This window comes from Heterodontus francisci, chromosome 7 (assembly GCF_036365525.1).
Source record: "Heterodontus francisci isolate sHetFra1 chromosome 7, sHetFra1.hap1, whole genome shotgun sequence".
Classification (NCBI taxonomy): domain Eukaryota; kingdom Metazoa; phylum Chordata; class Chondrichthyes; order Heterodontiformes; family Heterodontidae; genus Heterodontus; species Heterodontus francisci.
In genome coordinates this window covers 61,547,767-61,568,400 of record NC_090377.1, presented here as the reverse complement: position 1 = coordinate 61,568,400, position 20,634 = coordinate 61,547,767, and the positions used below count along the sequence as shown (strand labels likewise).

The following is a 20,634-nucleotide window of genomic DNA, read 5'->3' as shown; positions in this document are numbered from 1 at the left end:
ACGTCCCACATACCACAGGAGATACATTCCTCTCGGCCGAGCTGTCCTGCCACACCTTATCTTTACAAACTAATTATAGTTAGTGTAGTAAGTAGAATAATGTAATATAACGTCAATATGATTAGAACTATTTCCTTGAGTGGAGGGTAAAATGCCAATATGAACAGTTTCCATGTTTAACTTCTAGGCATTTCATGCCAGGGTTCTGGATATCTGCTCAGGACTGGAGAGCAACTTGCAGTGGGAGGGGGAGGATCCAGTGGTCATGGTCCACATAGGTACCAATGACATGGATAGGACTAGGAAAGAAGTTCTGCATAGGGAGTATGAGGAGCTAGGCGCTAAATTAAAAAGCAGAACCTCAAAAGGTAATAATATCTGGATTATTACCTGAGCCATATGCAAATTGGCATCGAGTAAATAAGATTAGAGATGAATGCATGGCTCAAAGATTGGTGTGGGAGAAGTGGGTTCTGATTTGTGGGGCACTGGCAACAGTACTGGGGAAAGTGGAGGCTGTACCACTGGAACAGACTTCACCCAAACCATGCTGGGACCAGCGTTCTAGCCAGTTGTATAACTAGGGATGTAGAGAGGGCTTTAAACAAAATAGGGGGGGAAGGGATCATGTATGGGAAGATTGAGTAAGTTAAAGGGAAATGATAAGGCAATCGATCAAGATAGCAATAAAGATAATGATGATCAGAGTATGGCAGGGAGGGACAGTGATTGCAATCTTAAGAGTGTGCCAGCAGATAGGGCCAGAATACCAAAAACATTTTTAAAAACTGAATTAAGGGCTCGGTACCTGAATGCCCGCAGCACTCGCAATAGAACAGATGAATTGTCAGCTCAAATAGAAATTCATGTGTATGATCTGATACCCATTACAAGAGACCTGGCTACAAGGAAACCAAAGCTGGGCCCTGAATATCCAACAGTACATGACATTCAGGAAGGACAGGAAGCTCGGAAAAGGTGGTGGGATAGCTCTGTTAAAGAGGGCATTAGTACTGTAAGTGAGAGATAAACTTGATTCTAAAGATCAAGACGTAGAATCAATTTGGGTGGAACGAGGAAACAGCAATGGCAAAAAACATTGGTCAGAGTTGTTTATAGGCCATCAAAAAACAGTGATAATGTAAATCACAGGTGCATGTAACAAGCATAATACAGTAATCATGAGGAATTTCAATGTGCATATAGACTGGGTAAACTTTATGAGTACTAATGTCTTGAAGGACGAATTCTTAGAACGTACGAGAGATGGTTTTCCAGAGCAGTACGAGGGAACAGACGATTTTAGATCTAGTATTGTGCAATGAACAAGGGCTAATTAATAACCTTGTTGTAAAGGAGCCTTTAGGAATGGGTGACCATAATATGATAGAATTTTACATAAAGTTTGAAAATGATGTAGTTCAATCCAAAACTAGGGTCTTAAATCGAAGCAAAGGAAGCTATGAAGGAATGAGGGGCAAATTGGCTATGGTGGATTGGGAAACTACGTTAAAAGGTATGACAGGAGACAAGCAATGGCTAACATTTTCAGAACTAATACATAGTTGTGGGCGGCACAGTGGCGCAGTGGTTAACACCGCAGCCTCACAGCTCCAGCAACCCGGGTTCAATTCTGGGTACTGCCTGTGTGGAGTTTGCAAGTTCTCCCTGTGTCTGCGTGGGTTTTCTCCAGGTGCTCCGGTTTCTTCTCACAAGCCAAAAGACTTGCAGGTTGGTAGGTAAATTGGCCATTAGAAATTGCCCCTAGTATAGGTAGGTGGTAGGGAAATATAGGGACAGGTGGGGATGTGGTAGGAATATGGGATTAGTGCAGGATTAGTATAAATGGGTGGTTGATGGTCGGCACAGACTCAGTGGGCTGAAGGGCCTGTTTCAGTGCTGTATCTCTAAACTAAAAAAAAACTAAATAGTTTACAATAAAAATACATTCCTTTAATGCACAAAAACCCAGCAAAGAGTGTTCCAACTGTGGCTAATGAAAGAAATCAAGGATTGTATTGCAGCAAAGGAAGAGGTGTATAAAATTGCCCAAAAAAATGGTATGCCATTGGGAGCATTTCAGAATTCTGCAAAGGAGGACCAAGAAAAAGATTAAGAAAGGGAAAATAGAATATGAGTCAACTAGTGAGAAACATAAAAACAGACTGTAAAAACTTCTATTGGTATGTAAAAAGGAAAAAATTAGCAAAGACAAATGTGGGCCTATTACAAGCAGAGTCAGGAGAATTTATAGCGGGTAATAAGGAAATGGCAGAGAAACTAAACAAATACATTGTGTTTGTCTTCTTGGAGGAAAATATTGAAAAGCTCCCAGAAATAATGGAGACTCAAGGGACTAGTGTAAATGAGGAACTGTAGATATTATTAGTAAAAAAAAAGTACTGGAGAAATTAATGGGGCTCAAAGTAGATGAATTCCTGGACCTGATGATCAACATCCCAGAGTGTTGAACAAGGTGGCTGTAGAGATAGTAGATGCATTGGTGGTAATCTTTCAAAATTCTATACTCTGGAATGGTTCCTGCAGATTAGAAGGTGGCAATTGTAACCTCACTATTTAAGAAAGGAGGGAGAGAAAAAACAGGGAACTATAGACCTGTTAGCCTATCAGTCTCAGGAAAAATGCTAGACTCGATAATAGAGGATGTGATAATAGGACACTTAGAAAATAATGGTATAATTGGGCAGAGTCAACATGGATTTATGAAAGGGAAATCATGTTTGACAAACCTGTTGGATTCTTTTTTGAGGTTGTAACTGGCAGAATAGATAAGGGGGAACTGGTGGAAGTGGTATACTTAGATTTTTTTAGGAAGTTTTTGATAAGGTCCCACACAAGAGGTTAGTAAACAAGATTAGAGCACATGGGACTGGGGGGAATATACTGGCATGGATTGAGAACTGGTTAACGGACAGAAAACAGAGACTAGGAATAAATAGGTCATTTTCAGACTGGCAGGCTGTGACTGGTGGAGTATCACAAGGATCAGTGCTTGGGCCACAGCTATTTACAATCTATATCAATGATCTGGATGTGGGGGTTAAATGTAATATTTCCAAGTTTGCAGGTGCCACAAATCTAGGTGGAAGTGTGCGAGTCATCAGGAGGATGCAAAGATGCTTCAAGGGGATTTGGAGAGGCTAAGCGTGTGAGCTAAAATTTGGCAGATGGAATATAATATGGAGAAATGCGAGGTTATCCACTTTGGTAGGAAAAACAGAAATAGAGTATTTCTTAAATGGGGAGAGGCTGGGAAGTGTTGAACTTCAAAAGGGACTGGGGTGTCCTTGTTCATCAGTTACTGAAAGTTAACAAGCAGGTACAGCAAGCAATTAAGAAGGAAAATGATATGTTGGCCTTCATTACAAGAGAATGTGAGTATAGGAGTAATGATGCCATACTGCAATTACATAGAGTTTTGGTGGGACCGCACCTGGCGTATTGTGCGCAGTTTTGGTCTCCTTAACTAAGGAAATATATACTTGTCAGAGAGGGAGTGCAGTGAAGGCTCACCAAACTAATTCCTGGGATGGAAGGATTGTCCTATGAGGAAAGAGATTAAATAAACTGGGCCTTTATTTTCTGGTGATCTCATTCAAACATACAACATTCTTACAGGGCTCGACAGGGTTGGTGCAGGAAAGATGTTTACCCTGGCTGGGGAGTCCAGAACCAGGGGACAGAGTCGCAGAATAAGGGACAGGCCATTTAGGACTGAGATGAGGAGGAATTTCTTCACTCAGAGGGTGGTGAATCTTTGGAATTCTCTGCCCCAGAGGGCTGTGGAGGCTCAGTCATTGAGGATGTTCAAGACTGAGAGCGATATGATTTCTGCATATTAAAAAGATCAAGGGTTATTGGGATAGTGCAGGAAAATGGTGTTGAAGTAGAAGATCAGCCATGATCTCATTAAATGGCAAAGTAGGTTCAAAGGGCTGAATGGACGACTCTTGCTCCTATTTCTTATGTTCTTATGTATAAACTGGATGTGGAGCATTTCAAGCTAGACAATGACATTCATAAGTGAACAAGTAGGGCACAGGAGGAATACAGAACACTGTGTAGAGGGGTTTAGTGAGTGTCAATGAGCAGAAATCTGATGGGCTGAGTGTAGCACAATAGGTGGGCAGTGCTTGGGGTATTAGGGCACAGAATTTTGAAACCATGGGACCAGAAGAGAATTTGCTCCGTGATAGTACTCTCATCTCTGGAGTCAGAAAGCCATAGGTTCGAGTCTCATTGCAGGAGACATGAGCACATAATCCATGTTCTGTTGCTCTGATGGGTGCAGTTATCTGGATCAGAGGTTAAACAGAGACCCCGTCTGCCACCTGGGTGGGTGTAAAATATTCCATGGCACTATTTTGGAGAGCAGGGGGGGGTTTTTTGGTGTCCTGGTCAATGTTTATCCCTGATACAACACCTAAAACAGAAAATCCCGTTATTTATTTCATTGTTATTTGTGGGAGCTTGCCGTGTGCAAATTGGTTGCTGCATTTCCATCATTACAACAATGGCTACACTTCTAAGTACTTATTTGGCTGTAAAGCACTTTGGGATGTCTTGAGGTTGTGAATGGTGCAATATAAATGCAAGTTATTTCCTTTTATTTTTTTTAGGGGATTTACCTAATAATGCAGGAATACAGTGATAAATAATGGCAAATGGTCTGACCATTATTGTGAAAAAGAATTTTTTTTAAAAATTCTGGATTTCCATTTAACAATTTTAAACAAAGATGCTTGTGTTAATGCCAGCACAAAAGCAAGATAAATGTTTCACATTATTGCTCATGCTGCAGAGCACACAAATTACCTGCTCCCAGCCGAGTGTGCACACCACACAATAAGGATCTGTTAGGAGGTTTAAATACAACCTGAGGGTAATACACTCCCCCATGTTTCTCCAAATGGAGAACGATCTACCTTCTACCCAATGTTTCCCTTCTCCCAATTTCCAAGGGAATATCAGTAACCAGAGTTTTGAATCATGGGCGGAATATCCCATCGGCCTTGCTCCCCTCCATAATTCATTTTTTTTTTAATGAATTGCAAGAATAGAAACTTCCATTTGATTTTCTGGTGCAGAAAAAAATCCGAACATATAATGTTGCACAAAAGTTTTTGTACATATAACAAATCTAAAGTTAGCTGCAACCCAATTAAGAATATTTCCTACACTGCAAAAGTACTTCCTTGGTTTTAAAGTGCTGTGTGATGCCTTGAGGTTGGTCAAAGATACTACATAAAAGCTAGTTCTTTTATCAGTAAAGATACAAACTTGTTGATTCTCATTGCAAAGTGACACATATTTTGGTTTAAAAACAAACTTTCCAAGCACAATAATCTTAAAAATACATATAGCACATTTATTTAAAATGGGTTGGCAATATGCATCACTATGTTCATAAATGTCACTGGAGACATTTCATTGATGTTAACAGTCTCAATTGTGGATCGTAGATAGAAGCACTTACCCAAGTCTGCTATGCAGCAATGCCCATTCTCCTTAACAAGGATGTTTTTGCTTTTAAGGTCTCGATGTGCAATTGCAACTTTCCCCTGTGTCCCAATGATTTCTGTGTGCAAGTGTGTTAGACCACTGGCAATAGACAGTGATATTCGCAAACAACCAACAGTGTCCAGAGTTGTGTGCTGCAGGTAGTCATAGAGAGATCCTGCCTCATGGTAATGTGTAATCAGCCATAGCTGTGTGCTAGAATTTCTGGACGTCATGTCAGAGGCAATGAAACCTATAGGGGAAAAAACATACAATTTCTGACCTTCACAAGTGTTAAGCAATATTCCACACAAGTTTCAGTGGGACTTTAGGTATATTTTACCTGTTACATAAATGCCACTTGTGCCAATATTTAATTTTGGAAGTAACATTCTTTAACATGATATAAATAACCCAACAATTTCCATGCTGGAACCAACAACATAGGGATGAAGAGGGTTAAGATCCTACAGTCGAAGGAGCTAGAAAGTTAAAAAGCAGGAGCTCAGAAATGACGGTCATCTCTGAATAACTCCCAGCGCCACGCCACACACTAGCAAGAGCAGAAATAGAAGGATATGAGAGTTTAATGTGTGACTAGAGGCATGATGCAATAGAGAGGGCCTCAGATTCCTGAGACATTGGGACCAGCTTTGTGGCAGGAGGAGCTTGTTTAAGATGGACAACGCTGTGACCAATATCCTGGCAGACAGGTTAACTAGTGTTGTGAGGAAGTGTTTAAACAAATGCACTGGGGGTGGGACACCAAGATGTAGTATTAAAAAGTGGAAACAAGATGCACAGAGGACTGGGAGAGACAAGAGTTAGAAATAATGCTGAATTAGGTGGGATCATAAATAATACAAAAATAAAAAGACAAAGCCAGGTCAGATTTGTGTAAATGTAAAGTGTAGTTAATGACATTGGTGAGCTAACGCTGCAAATAGATAGGTGAGAATAGGATGTAGTGGTGATAACTGAGGCCTGGCTCAAAAAAAAAAAAGAGGATTGGATGCTAGTCCTAGGCTCAAGATATTCAGCAAGGACAGGGAAGCAAAAAGAAAGAGGAGGGAATAGTAGTTTTGATTAAGGAAATATTACACTGTTAGAAAGAGAGAATGTTCTTGGAGGGGTTAATGACAGAATCCATTTGGTTGGAGTAAAAAAAAAATAAAGCAGCTATCACGCTGCTTGGTGCATTTTATAGGCCACCTAAGAGTGAAAAGGAGACGGCGGAGGAGATTGTTGTTGGGAGGTGAGGGCAAGAGAAGAAAGGAGTTTAAGGGGATGGTTGCTAGAAATCTAAAAGCAAAAATCATGCACCAAGTTAATTTTACCACTTAAGAATTAGATTGTTGGCACAGCAATCATAAAATAATCCCAATGCTTATAGATTATCCATACAATGATCTTCAACTTTTTCAGAACTTTACTGATTCAGTGTTTACTAGACTAATGCATGGAATGGGCGGGCTGTCTTATGAGGAAATGTTGGACAGGCTAGGCTTGTATCTACTGGAGTTTAGAACAGTAAGAGACAACTTGATTGAAACATACAAGATTCTGAGGTGTCTTGACAGGGTGGATGGAGAAAGGATGTTGTTTCCTCTTGTGGGAGAATCTAGAGCTAGGGGTCACTGTTTAAAAATAACGGGTCGCCCATTTAAGACAGAGATGAGAATTTTTTTCTCTCAGAGGGTCGTGAGTCTTTGGAATTCTCTTCCTCAAAAGGTGATGGAAGCGCAGTCTTTGAATATTTTTAAGGCAGTGGTAGATAAATTCTTGATGAGTAAGAGGGTGAAAGGTTATTGCGGGTAGGCTGGAATGTGGAGTTGAGGTTACAATCAGATCAGCCATGAATGGCGGAGCAGGCTCAAGGAGCTGAGCGGCATACTCCTGCTCCTTGTTCTTCTGTAGCTTTAAAAGAATGACTTGTGTTGAAGCTCAACTAATTTAAGGACTTGATTACACAAACCATCTATGGATTCTATACCAACCTGAGTAAAGCACCCAGATCTTTATCCCTTATCTCCCAAATGGACTAATTCTTGATAGAATATGGGTAGAAGCCGCTCTCTGGTACCTTGTTCAATTCACCATTCTTCATATATTAGCCTACACAATAAGTGTCCATAGTCTATTCTACAATGGATGGGGAAGGAAAGGGCTCACAATGGAAGAAGATCCTGATCTCAGCATGTGATATTGCACATGCACTTAATTGGGAGTCATTGGGGCTAGCCAACAGAAACAAAAACACAAGCTACCTCTCCCCACCCCCACCCCTCACCACATTGAGGCCAATGGTAGCGTCCCAAATATTGACCCAGCAAAGATCACACAAGCATCAAATCAGACAGAAAAGAATCAAACCAATCACACATAACATTCAACAGAAATTTAAAAATTAGTGCAGTTGTAACTTTAGACATGCAAAATGCAATAACCCACACACCTAAAATATTCTCATTTCTCAGCAGTACACTGTTGTATATCTCAGTCTCTCTGAACCAGGATTTTTCATCTCGAGAAGAAAATATCTTTACAGCCACATTTTCTCCTTGCCATTGACCCCGCCAAACTTCTCCAAAACGCCCTTTGCCTGTGAAATAGAACATGGGAGAAAACCACATTACCTCACCAGTCACGTGAAACATACATTTCATACATGTCTAACACACTCTAGCACCATATGATTATCATACCAAGATAGTTATGATCAGCTGTTTCAACAAATTCCCAGTATGTAAAATGAGAAACAACAGGCATAAGTGCCCACTGATGTTACAGTTCACTCTCCTGGCTCTACTTCCACCTTGGTTGCTCTCTGAAAACCAGCAATCATTGTGCCCCTCTGCCAAAGCAACAGCAAGTTGTGGATTTAAAGTCGTTCTTGCCCTGATCAAATAGAATAAATAGTCGAACAGGAAAAGAAACATGACCAAACAAACTGAAGTTCAAAAGCAAAACACTCAAAACAGTTCAATGAAGCTGAAGAACAAAATAACATGCCTAAACCCGTCGGGGGTGAAGGAAAGAAATAATACAAAAGAGGTCAAATAAGAAAGGTACGAAGAGCCAAAAAAGTTAAATTGTACAACAAATTTTCATAGCTAGTCCTTCTGTTTTTTTTTTTCAAAAGTGACCCATTAGTACTCATGGATTTCACACTGCTTTTTTGAAGCAGTTGCTCCAGTAAAGGCGTTTTCAAACTTCTCTTCACAACCAGTTCTAATATTCACTTGTCTCCTGCAGCCAATAGCCACGTCAACATAAACCTGTTGGATGCTTTAATATTAAGGCCAACAGCCAGGAAGATGTAATTTTTCCCGGGATCTTCCTGGCATCTGTCAGATCATTGGTGTATTTTGGTGGCAACAGAAGATCGCTTCCCTGGTGGAATTGGAGAAGTCTAGAATATACACAACCACACTGTCATCAGTGATATCTGCAACCACTTGCTGCTGCCCATTTATGCTGGATCTAGGCTCAGTTAGGTTAATGGTCTGCATGAGAACAGATAGAATAGTTCAGATTAAGTGGTGAACGTCCTGAGCTATGGTGCTTGAGGACATCATGCAAAGATTCTATGGCTGCCACTCTGGAGGCATCAATCCCAATCGGAAGCTCCTGCAGAGGCTCAGTTACAAGAGAATCCTGGACTGTCACATTCACCAGGTTGTTCTACACATAATGTCAAAGTCCAGCACAGGGTGTTGCAGATGTGAGTCATGTTCTACCCAAAATGATCTGCCATCTCCAACACACACAAGACTGTAATGATGCCAGGCTGCAGCAGTCAGAAATCAGATAGCACTGATCAAAATGGAAGCTGAAATTACCCTTCTCCAGACATGCCAACTCTTGCACATTTATGAGGCATGAGATTTCTACATAAAATTACGCCCCTCTCAATTTTACAAGGGTGCTCTAAAATCTCAGGACTTTTCAAAATGAGTTTATCTTGGGGTAAGGTTGAAATGAACATGACGGGCTGAATTTTATAAGCCCGCTGCATAAAACGGGCTGCACACCAAAGAGCCGCCATGATTCCAAGCGCAGTGGCTCATTTAAATAGCGGGGTGGGGTGGGGTGGGGTGGGGTGGGGTGGGGCGCACCCCCCCCACCCCCCCCCCACCCACCAGCTGCCTGTGTGTGTGCAGGCAGTGACGCCATTTTTAAAGGGCTTTCAGCCCTACCGCAAACTTTTAATATTTAAACTTGGATGGAATTTTTTTTTAAAAATACATTTCTTTTGCCCCTTTCCCATCCCAATATTAATTATTTGCCTTCACCCCCACAAACCCTTACCTTTATCATCTGACCTTCCCCCTCCCCCCCCCCCCCACAAACTTCCATCTGCAACCCTTCCTACCATCCCCTACACCCATAACGCTAATTTGACCCCATCCCCCGCCCCACCCAAATCGCACTGATAAACGTACGCACCCCCCCCCCCCCCCCCACTTCCCACAAGTGTTCCGCCTCGTTTCCCCGGACGGGAATCCAAAGGCATAGCAGTGCCGGAAGCCGGGGTGAAGATCGTGGCAGGACATCAGGAGGTCCGTAGCAGGCCTCATCCGGGGCCATCTTCAGTCCCCGCTCCGCCACGGATCCCAACGTCGAGGGCTCCTTAATGTCCAGCCTAATGTGTCTGCTCTCTGCTCTGCGCCTTTGGCCAAGCAACAGCTGACACATCATAGTGCTGAAAAGTCAAAGGTGAGGCTGATAGCAGAGGTGAAGCCTGAAATCACACTGCATCAGCTCTGCTCAAGTATGCCCTCTCTCTAGACCTCTTTCTGCTTAAAAAAGCTTCTCAAATCTATCTCTTTGGTCAAATTTTCTATCCCATTCCCTTACTTGCAGCTCATTTTACAATCACCATCTGTAAAAAGGATCTTCGAGCCATTTTCTACTGTACATGTGCTATGGAAATTTAAGATGTTGTTGTCCACAAAAGATTAAACCAGAAGGAAACATTTTACACAGTCGACCAGTTTATTAGGGACTAAATACAATCAAAGTCAGTTCACTAAACTTTTCACCATGCTTAAAGCCTCCTGCCATCTATATAACTTAGACCCGTTGAAACGAGGTTTAAAACCTGCCCCGCCACAACATCAATATTGAGTCAGTAAGAGCCCCGTGGAGTGTTTGTGCACTGCCACACAGGTCAGGAAGTTACAATGTTCATTCACTGAGCTGCGCTAAGTCAATATCAGCTGGGCCTATGTAGGAATCCAGAAGCTGGTCCTAGTGCCCTCCCTGTACTAATGAACAGCATTTTTTTAAAAAAGGCCCTTCGACTGGAAATTATAAAGGGAAAATTCCACACAGATGCTGCGAGCATGCACTGGGGTGGAGTAGCTGAGCTTCGTTAAACCTTCAAGACAGGTGCAAATGAAGGTTGCACTGAGTTTACAGCAAAGAAACAAGTCATTGAGCCTAGATGGTCTATGCCAGCATTTATATTCCACATAAGCCTCCCCCACTTTAATTTATCTAACCCTATCAGCATACCCTTCTATTCATTTCTCCATCATGAGTTATGACCATGATCTGGAATGCACTTCCTGAAAGGATGGTGGAAGCAGATGCAATAGTAACCTTCAAAAGGGAATTGGATAAATACTCAAAGGGGAAAAAAAGACAAAGAATTTTTAGATGCAATGATATACCTTTTGTAAAGACCTCTGGCCTGTTAGAGATTAAATGAAACACTAATGAGGTTTATAAATCAAAATGTCAATAAAACATTAAAAAAATATTACTTTTATCCCAATTCCCTGATTTATGAGATGGTAGGATTGGCAAGTCTGTTTCTCTTTAAAGTAAACAGGGCAGATCTTTTTTGATCAGTGGTAGAATTTCTGAATGCTGACTACAATACTCTTTGAAGTTAAGAATCACTCCCTTATATAACCAAACACATCTGAAAAGCAAACCTAGTTTTAACATCTTAAGTTTGCTTCTTAAAAAAATATTTATGAAGTGATCCAGAGTGGAGAGAAGAAAAAAGCAAAAAGGGTACGAAACAGGGCTGCTCCGCTTGACCACTAGATGGTGCAATTTGCCACTACGAAGTCCTGAAAGCACCAGGCCTAGCCACAAAACCACATCCTGACCATTGATGATGAAAATCACGATAAAGGAATGATGGAAAATTGGGGGATTTAGGCTTAGGCACCACCGACATCATTGACCATCTCACTGTCCCACAAGACTAACAATGTGTGCCACCAGTGAGGACCCAAGAGCATCATCAGGGTAAAAAACACCTTTCTAAAATCATCAAAACCTTTACAATTTTGGGTCCTGATTTTAACTGGGGGCTGGTTTTCGACATGCAAGTTTTGATGTCTATTTAAAACTCAGCCATGGCAGAAAATAATGCATTTTAACTCCTGGGATTCATTTAAATACCATGAGCTGACCTTCCACCCATTCTGGGCAGAAATTCTGGAGACCCCCCTCAGGCAGGTAAGTCTGTGGGATTGGCTGCATGGCTGTCCCATGGAAGTTGTGGCAATTAGGAGGAGGAGGGAAATGAGATCAAGGCAGGGGAGTCTCGATTTCCTTGTGGGGCTCAGAGGAGCACTCCTGCTCCTACTGGGTCCACAATGAAATTAAAAACAAACAAACCTGCCTCTTTGAGCCTCTTTTGGACCTGATCCAGTCCTGAGCTGCACTAGCCTGGTGGGAAACTGACTGTCATTTCCCACTCAGGCTCCCAAGTTAATAATGCAGTTGGGCCTGAAGATGTCCTCAGGACCCAAGGTACACATTCGATAAAACATGGACGGGTCCCCTTGCAGCCTGCTCAGAACAGATGGAAATTAAAATCAGTCAGCTCCCAGCAGCTTCAGGGTGGGTTGGGTAACTTGTGGATTTTAAAGTACCCAGCCGCTAAGCGCATTGCACTTTTGAACTACAAGAAAGCCCCCAGCGATTTAACATCCGCAGCACTTAAAGCAGCCAGAAGTACTGCACAAAGAACAGCTAGGCGTTGCGCAAACGACTACTGGCAACACCTATGGAGTCATATTCAGCTGGCCTCAGACACCTGAAACATCAGAGGAATGTATGATGGCATGAAGAGAGCTCTTGGGCCAACCATCAAGAAGATCACCCCCCTCAAATCTAAATCGGGGGACATAATCACTGACCAACGCAAACAGATGGACCGCTGGGTTGAGCACTACCTAGAACTGTACTCCAGGGAGAATGCTGTCACTGAGACTGCCCTCAATGCAGCCCAGCCTCTACCAGTCATGGATGAGCTGGACATACAGCCAACCAAATCGGAACTCAGTGATGCCATTGATTCCCTAGCCAGCGGAAAAGCCCCTGGGAAGGACAGCATTACCCCTGAAATAATCAAGAGTGCCAAGCCTGCTATACTCTCAGCACTACATGAACTGCTATGCCTGTGCTGGGACGAGGGAGCAGTACCCCAGGACATGCGCGATGCCAACATCATCACCCTCTATAAAAACAAAGGTGACCGCGGTGACTGCAACAACTACCGTGGAATCTCCCTGCTCAGCATAGTGGGGAAAGTCTTTGCTTGAGTCGCTCTGAACAGGCTCCAGAAGCTGGCCGAGCGCGTCTACCCTGAGGCACAGTGTGGCTTTCGTGCAGAGAGATCGACTATTGACATGCTGTTCTCCCTTCGTCAGATACAGGAGAAATGCCGTGAACAACAGATGCCCCTCTACATTGCTTTCATTGATCTCACCAAAGCCTTTGACCTCGTCAGCAGACGTGGTCTCTTCAGACTACTAGAAAAGATCGGATGTCCACCAAAGCTACTAAGTATCATCACCTCATTCCATGACAATATGAAAGGCACAATTCAACATGGTGGCTCCTCATCAGAGCCCTTTCCTATCCTGAGTGGTGTGAAACAGGGCTGTGTTCTCGCACCCACACTTTTTGGGATTTTCTTCTCCCTGCTGCTTTCACATGCGTTCAAATCCTCTGAAGAAGGAATTTTCCTCCACACAAGATCAGGGGGCAGGTTGTTCAACCTTGCCCGTCTAAGAGCGAAGTCCAAAGTACGGAAAGTCCTCATCAGAGAACTCCTCTTTGCTGACGATGCTGCTTTAACATCTCACACTGAAGAATGCCTGCAGAGTCTCATCGACAGGTTTGCGTCTGCCTGCAATGAATTTGGCCTAACCATCAGCCTCAAGAAAACGAACATCATGGGGCAGGATGTCAGAAATGCTCCATCCATCAATATTGGCGACCACGCTCTGGAAGTGGTTCAAGAGTTCACCTACCTAGGCTCAACTATCACCAGTAACCTGTCTCTAGATGCAGAAATCAACAAGCGCATGGGAAAGGCTTCCACTGCTATGTCCAGACTAGCTAAGAGAGTGTGGGAAAATGGCGCACTGACACGGAACACAAAAGTCCGAGTGTATCAGGCCTGTGTCCTCAGTACCTTGCTCTACGGCAGCGAGGCCTGGACAACGTATGCCAGCCAAGAGCGACGTCTCAATTCATTCCATCTTCGCTGCCTTCGGAGAATACTTGGCATCAGGTGGCAGGACTATATCTCCAACACAGAAGTCCTTGAAGCGGCCAACACCCCCAGCTTATACACACTACTGAGTCAGCGGCGCTTGAGATGGCTTGGCCATGTGAGCCGCATGGAAGATGGCAGGATCCCCAAAGACACATTGTACAGCGAGCTCGCCACTGGTATCAGACCCACCGGCCGTCCATGTCTCCGTTATAAAGACGTCTGCAAACGCGACATGAAATCGTGTGACATTGATCACAAGTCGTGGGAGTCAGTTGCCAGCATTCGCCAGAGCTGGCGGGCAGCCATAAAGACAGGGCTAAATTGTGGCGAGTCGAAGAGACTTAGTAGTTGGCAGGAAAAAAGACAGAGGCGCAAGGGGAGAGCCAACTGTGCAACAGCCCCAACAAACAAATTTCTCTGCAGCACCTGTGGAAGAGCCTGTCACTCCAGAATTGGCCTTTATAGCCACTCCAAGCGCTGCTTCACAAACCACTGACCACCTCCAGGCGCGTATCCATTGTCTCTCGAGATAAGGAGGCCCAAAAGAATTTGTCCATTTTCTCAAGCCAGTAAGATTAAGATCATCCCCTTTGTTTATTAAACCATGTAATAACATAATTCTGCTCAAGAAATTTTGTACGCCATTTTACAGTTATCTAGTTGTAAATGACAGTAAAAGCTTATGTTAAATTCAGTTTCATGCAATCCCCATAACCAATTCTGTATGAGCCAAATTAGATTTGCCTAAATCCATGACATACAACTGGATTGGTTTCAAGTTTCAAGCGAATGGTGCTGCCCTAGCAGCATTTTAAAAGCTATGAAAGCAAGCAGCCAGGATTAGACACTGTCTACTTGCATTACTATGCTGTGAGAAGGTGGAATTCTTCAATGCTGCTTCTCTACTCTTATCATTAATAATTAGCTCTCTTCCCTTCTTAGAAAATGAATGGCAGTACAGCTATTGGGATTTGGACATTTAAGAAAATGTTCGGTTTGAAAAACAGATTTTCAGCAAAACGAAAAGGAAGATATCTCACACATGCAATGATGCTTCCCAGCACGGTTTAGTTCCTCTGGTAGTGGCGCATTGTAATGTTGGGAGCAGCATTCATGCCAAGCATATAGTTCAACTGAAAAATAATATCCCTTTATAAACAGCATAGGAACAGGAGCTGGCTATTCAGCCCCTCAAGCTTGTTCTGCCAATTGAATCATGGCTGATCTGTGCCTCAATTCCATTTAACCACCATTCATCCATAGCTCAATACCCTTAAACAACAAAATCCAACTGATGAAAGGTCATCAACCTGAAATGTTAACTGTTTTTCACTCTCTTTTCTACATATGCTGCCTGATCTGCTGAGTATTTCCAATATCTGCAGAATTTTAGCTTTGTAAAAATCTATTGATCTCAGTCTTGAAAATTTCAATTAACCTAGTATTTACCGTCTTTTGGGGAAGAGAATTCCACTACACTATGTGTAAAAGTGCTTCCTGATTTCAATTCTGAAAGGCCTAGCTCTAATTTTAAGATAGTGTCCCCTTGTTCTGGATTTCCCCCTACCAAAGGAAATAGTCAGTATCCTATTTTTTTAATTATTTCATGGGATTCAAGCTTCACTGGTAATGCCAGCATTTGTTGCCCATCCCGAATTGGCCTTGAGAAGCTGGTGGTGAGCCACCTTGAACCGCTGCAGTCCATTTGGTGATGGAACAGCCACAGTTCTGTTAGGGAGGGAGTTCCAGGATTTTGACCCGACAACAGTGAAGGAATGGCAATATATTTCCAAGTCAGGATTGTGTCCGATTTGGAGGCGAACTTGCAGGTGGTGGTGCCCTTGTCCTTCTACATGGTAGAGGTCACGAGTTTGGAAGGCACCATTGAAGGAGCCTTGGTGAGTTGCTGCAGTGTATCTTGTAGATTGTACACGCTGCTGCCATTGTTCATTGGCAGTGGAGAGAGTGAATGTTTAAGGTTGTGAATGGTGTGCCGATAAAGTGGGCTTCTTTGTCCTTGAGCTTTGGCGTTGAGCTTCCTGAGTGTTGCTGGAGATGTGCTCACCCAGGCAAGTGGGGAGTATTCCATCACACTCCTGCATTGTGTTTGTCGACAGACTTTGGGGAATCAGGAGATGAATTACTCGCCACAGAATTCCCAGCGTCTGACCTACTCTTGTAGCCACAGCATTTATATAGTCGGTCCGATTAAATTTCTAGCCAATGGGGACTCCCGGGATGTCGATGATGGGGGATTCAGTTTTGGTAATGTCGTTGAATGTGATGGGGAGATGGTTAGATTCTCTCTTATTGGAGATGGTCATTGCCTGACATTTGTGTGGCACAAATGCTACTTGCCACTCATCAGCCCAAGCCTGAATGTTGTCCCAGTCTTGCTGCACATGGACACAGACTGCTTCAGTATCTACCCTATCAAATCCTTTTGTTGTTTTAGGCACCTCAATTAAACTAGCCCTCAACCTTCTATACCCAAGGAAATACAAGCCAAGTTTATGCAATCTATCGTCATATTATAAGCCTTAAAATCCTCATATCATTCTGGTGAATCTGCACTGTACCACCTCCAAGACCAGTAAATCCTTCCCATGGTGAGATGTCCAGATCGAACACAGTACCTCAGATGGGGTCTGACCAAAAGTCTGTACAACTGAAACATAACTTCCTCCTCTTTATATTTAAGCTCCATTGAGATAAAGGCTAACATTCCATTTGGCCTTTTTATTAGTAGCAAGGTTTTTTTTTTATAGTACCAAGGTTTGTTATCCAAATGGTAGAGGAATGGCAGGGCTGCTCCAACCTCAGCAGTGCACATCCTGTACTAAGTGGCAACTCCAGGACACTTCTTGTACCCTGGATAACATATAGAGGAAATGCCGTCAGTTACAGCAACTCGAGCTCCGAATTGGGGAACTTGAGCAGCAGCTGGCATCACTGTGGCGCATCCATGAGGACAAGACCTTCATAGATAGCACATTTATAGATGTGGTCACCCCACAGTTGAAGTGTATGCAGGCAGAGAGTGAATAGGTGACCACCAGACATTCAAGAAGAAACAGACAGGTTGTGCAGGAGACCCAAGTGCATCTCGCTCTCCAACAGGTATTCCGTTCCGAATATTGAGGAAAGTGATGGTTCATCGGAGTGCAGCCAGAGCCAAGGCCATGGCACTATGTGTGGTTCAGCTGCACAGGGGGGCACAAGGAAGACTGGAAGAGCGATAGTGATAGGAGATTCGATAGTCAGGGGAACAGACAGACATTTCTGTGGCCACAGACGTGAATCCAGGATGGTATGTTGCCTGCCTGGTGCCAGGATCAAGGATGTCACTGAACGGCTGCAGAGCACTCTGAGGGGGGGAGGGTGAACAGCCAGCAGTCGGGGTCCACATTGGTATCAACAACATAGGTAGAAAGAGGGCTGTGGTCCTGGAGAAAGAGTTTAGTGAGCTAGGTAAGAAATTAGCAAGCAGGACCTCAAAAGTATCAATCTCTGGATTACTCCCAGTACCACACGCAAGTGAGCACAGATATAGGAGGATAGTGCAGATGAATGCATAGCTGGAAAGATGGTGCCAGAGGGAGGACTTTAGCTTCCTGGGACCAGTGCTGGAGAAGGTGGGACCTGTACAGGCCAGATGGGTTGCATCTGAACAGAGCTGGGCCAAATTTCCTTGCAGGGCGATTTGCTAGCGCTATTGGGGAGGTTTAAACTAACTTGGCAGGGGTGTGGGAACCAGGAGGAAATATCAGAGAGGAATACCAAGGTGTACGGAATACTGGGAGAGATAGATAGCACTATAGTATAGAATAGTAAGTTATTAGGTGGGGTCAGAGTAAGGGAGAAAGTAATAAAGTCTAAATCAGGGTTAATGAGCATGTATTTGAATCCACAAAGTGCTGCTAGTAAGATTGGCAAGTTACAGGCGCAGATTGACATGTGGAAATATGATATTATGGCTATAACAGAGACCTGGCTCAAAGAAGGGAAAGACTGGGTATTGAATATTCCTGGACTCAATGGTGTTCAGGAAAGATAGGTGTTACAACTGAGGCAGGAGGAGTGCACAGTTTATTTTAGTTCCATTTCTCCACAGGTCACAACATATATTTAAATTTTCCCACTTACCGATACAGTCAATCATATCCTCTATTTTTCCCCAGAATAAAACACACCAACTATATCTCTTAATAAACAACAAAATTATCAGTTTATTATAAACCAAGTCCTAACCAATAATGAAATACTAATTGAAATATTAAAACCCCTTATGTATCCTAGCCCACACACACATGGTTAACCAGGAAAATAAAAGAGATTTTTGATTAAATTTGTTACAAAGAAATAGAAGGAACAAAGAAACACACTTAGGCTGAAAAGAAGGTATGGAAAGATGTCCTTTGTTTTGGCTGGCATCCTAAATGCATGTCGATGGCTGTCAATGGGATCTTCCTAGAGCAGTTCTTTCCAGGCAATGTTGATGATCAGTTTGGGCAGGCTTTCCAAGAGATGCAGCTACAGAGGTTCCAAATAGGTGTTACAGCAGGAATGCAGCAACAAAGGTTTCAGTTCCCATACATTTGATGCAAAGGTTCCTTCAAACATGCAGCGGTTCTTCAAATACAGGAGGAAAATGGGAAAATGCCACACTGTATACAGGGTTTGTTTTCAAGAGACAAAACTGAGCTGTTCCGACTCCTGTTGCAGGCAAAATACCAACTGGCTTTTTTTTTTGTAAACAGTTCATATTGAAACTGAAAACATTCCAGAAGTCAAGTTTCCTGATGTCCATAAATCTTGGTCTGTCACTCGTTTGTAACATTAGCCCCACTAGGCTATTTGAAAACAGATGCCTTCCAGTAACTGTTTACAGTTCAAACTCAGCCCAAACCTTCTTGTGACCTTTTTTTTTGAAAAAAGCACCCAAAGTTCCAGCATGTAAGGAATCCTTTTCCATTTTAAAACACAAATTCTTAAAATTTAACCAAAAAAAAGGAAACACTCATAACATAGGAAAGGGAAAAAAGTGAGACGGATGGTGATATTGATTAAGGAGAACGTTGCAGTGCTGGAGAAAAAGGATGTCCCAGAGGGATCGAGGACAGAATCAATTTGGCTAAAGCGAAGGAACATAAATGGTGCAGTTACACTGCTCGGTGTTGTCTATAGACTACCAAACTAATGGGAAGGATGCGGAGGAATAACTTTTCAAGGAAATTACACAGACGTGCAAAAATTATAGGGTAGTTATAATGGGGGTCTTTAATTATCCAAACATAGACTGGGATAGTAGTAGCGTAAAGCGCAGTGAGGGGCAAGAGTGCCTAGTGTATGTTCAAGAAAATTTTCTCCTGCAGTATATTTCTAGTCCAACGAGAAAGGAGGCACTGCTAGACCTGGTTCTTGGGAATGAGGTGAGCCAAGTGGATCAAGTATCAGTAGGAGAGCATTTAGGGAACAGTGATCATTGTATCATAAGGTTTAGGCTGACTATGGAAAAGAACAAAGAACAATCCAGAGTAAGAATAATTAACTGGGGGGAAGCCAACTTCAACGGGTTATGAACAGAACTGGGGCGAATAAGTTAGAGTCATAGGTTGGCAGGAAAAACAGTAGCTGAAAATGGGCTATCCTCACAGAAGAGATAGTTCGGGCACAGTCAAATTATATTCCCTCCAAGGGGAAAAGTAGGGTAAACAAATCCAGAACTCCCTGGATGACAAAAGATATAGAGATTAAGCTAAAGAAAAAAAAATGTGGCTTATGACAGATGCCAGGTGGAAAATACAATTGAGAACCAGGCTGAATATAGAAGCTCCAGAGGGGAAGTGAAGAAGCAAAGAGAGAGCATGAAAAGAGATTGGCAGCTAACATTGGGAATCCCAAAGTTTTCTATAGACATAAAAAATGTAAAAAAGGTGTTAAAAGGAGACGTTGGGTCGATTATGGACCATAAAAGGGATTTACACATGGAGGCAGACAGCATAGTAGAGGTATTAAATGAATACTTTACATTAAGTCTTTACCAAGGAAGATGATGCAACCCAGGCAAAAATAAAATCGACAACTCTCAAAACACATGCAAACTCCCAACTCTGAATTTCTGCATTTTACTGGATCCCTGATCCAAAAACATGATATAGCCAAAAGGATTCCCAAGATCCCAATGTCCATGGAAACAAAGAATTGCAAAGAATCTGAGAAAATACTTCAAATACACAGGATTTCATGTCTTTCCCACAAAGTTAGCATTATTGTTGCAAAAAGGTGTGCTGCTTTCTCAAGGAAGGTGTCAGATTGTGATAGAGGGAAAACACTCAAGTAATTGATGAAAAGAAAGCAGCTATTCACTTTGAATTTCTCTTTTAAAAGCTGGTGTGTATCACAATGTCCCCTTTTGTATTCCTGATCAGTGTTGAGTTAGTGCCTCTGAGCTGGGGATGGGGAAAATCAGCTACAATTTCCAACTCCTGGTTTGCTGAAAAATGAATGACTGGACAGTGGGTCAATAGGACCAAACTTGGCTGTGCCACCCTCTACTGTTGAGTGACTTGTTCACACTT

The 20,634-nt window shown here is 42.8% G+C and overlaps 1 protein-coding gene across 4 annotated transcripts in view; it reads right to left on the bottom strand.

The window, feature by feature from the left end:
- Nucleotides 1–20,634, bottom strand: part of LOC137372021 (activin receptor type-1-like) — a 138,199-nt gene that overhangs the window by 38,227 nt on the left and 79,338 nt on the right. For all 4 annotated transcript variants that reach the window (XM_068035291.1, XM_068035290.1, XM_068035292.1 and 1 more), the window contains 2 exons: nucleotides 7,976–8,122; nucleotides 5,498–5,773 (listed from right to left, as the gene is read on the bottom strand). In XM_068035291.1, coding sequence (XP_067891392.1) covers nucleotides 5,498–5,773; nucleotides 7,976–8,122 — 423 coding nt within the window. The remainder of the gene's footprint in view (nucleotides 1–5,497; nucleotides 5,774–7,975; nucleotides 8,123–20,634) is intronic.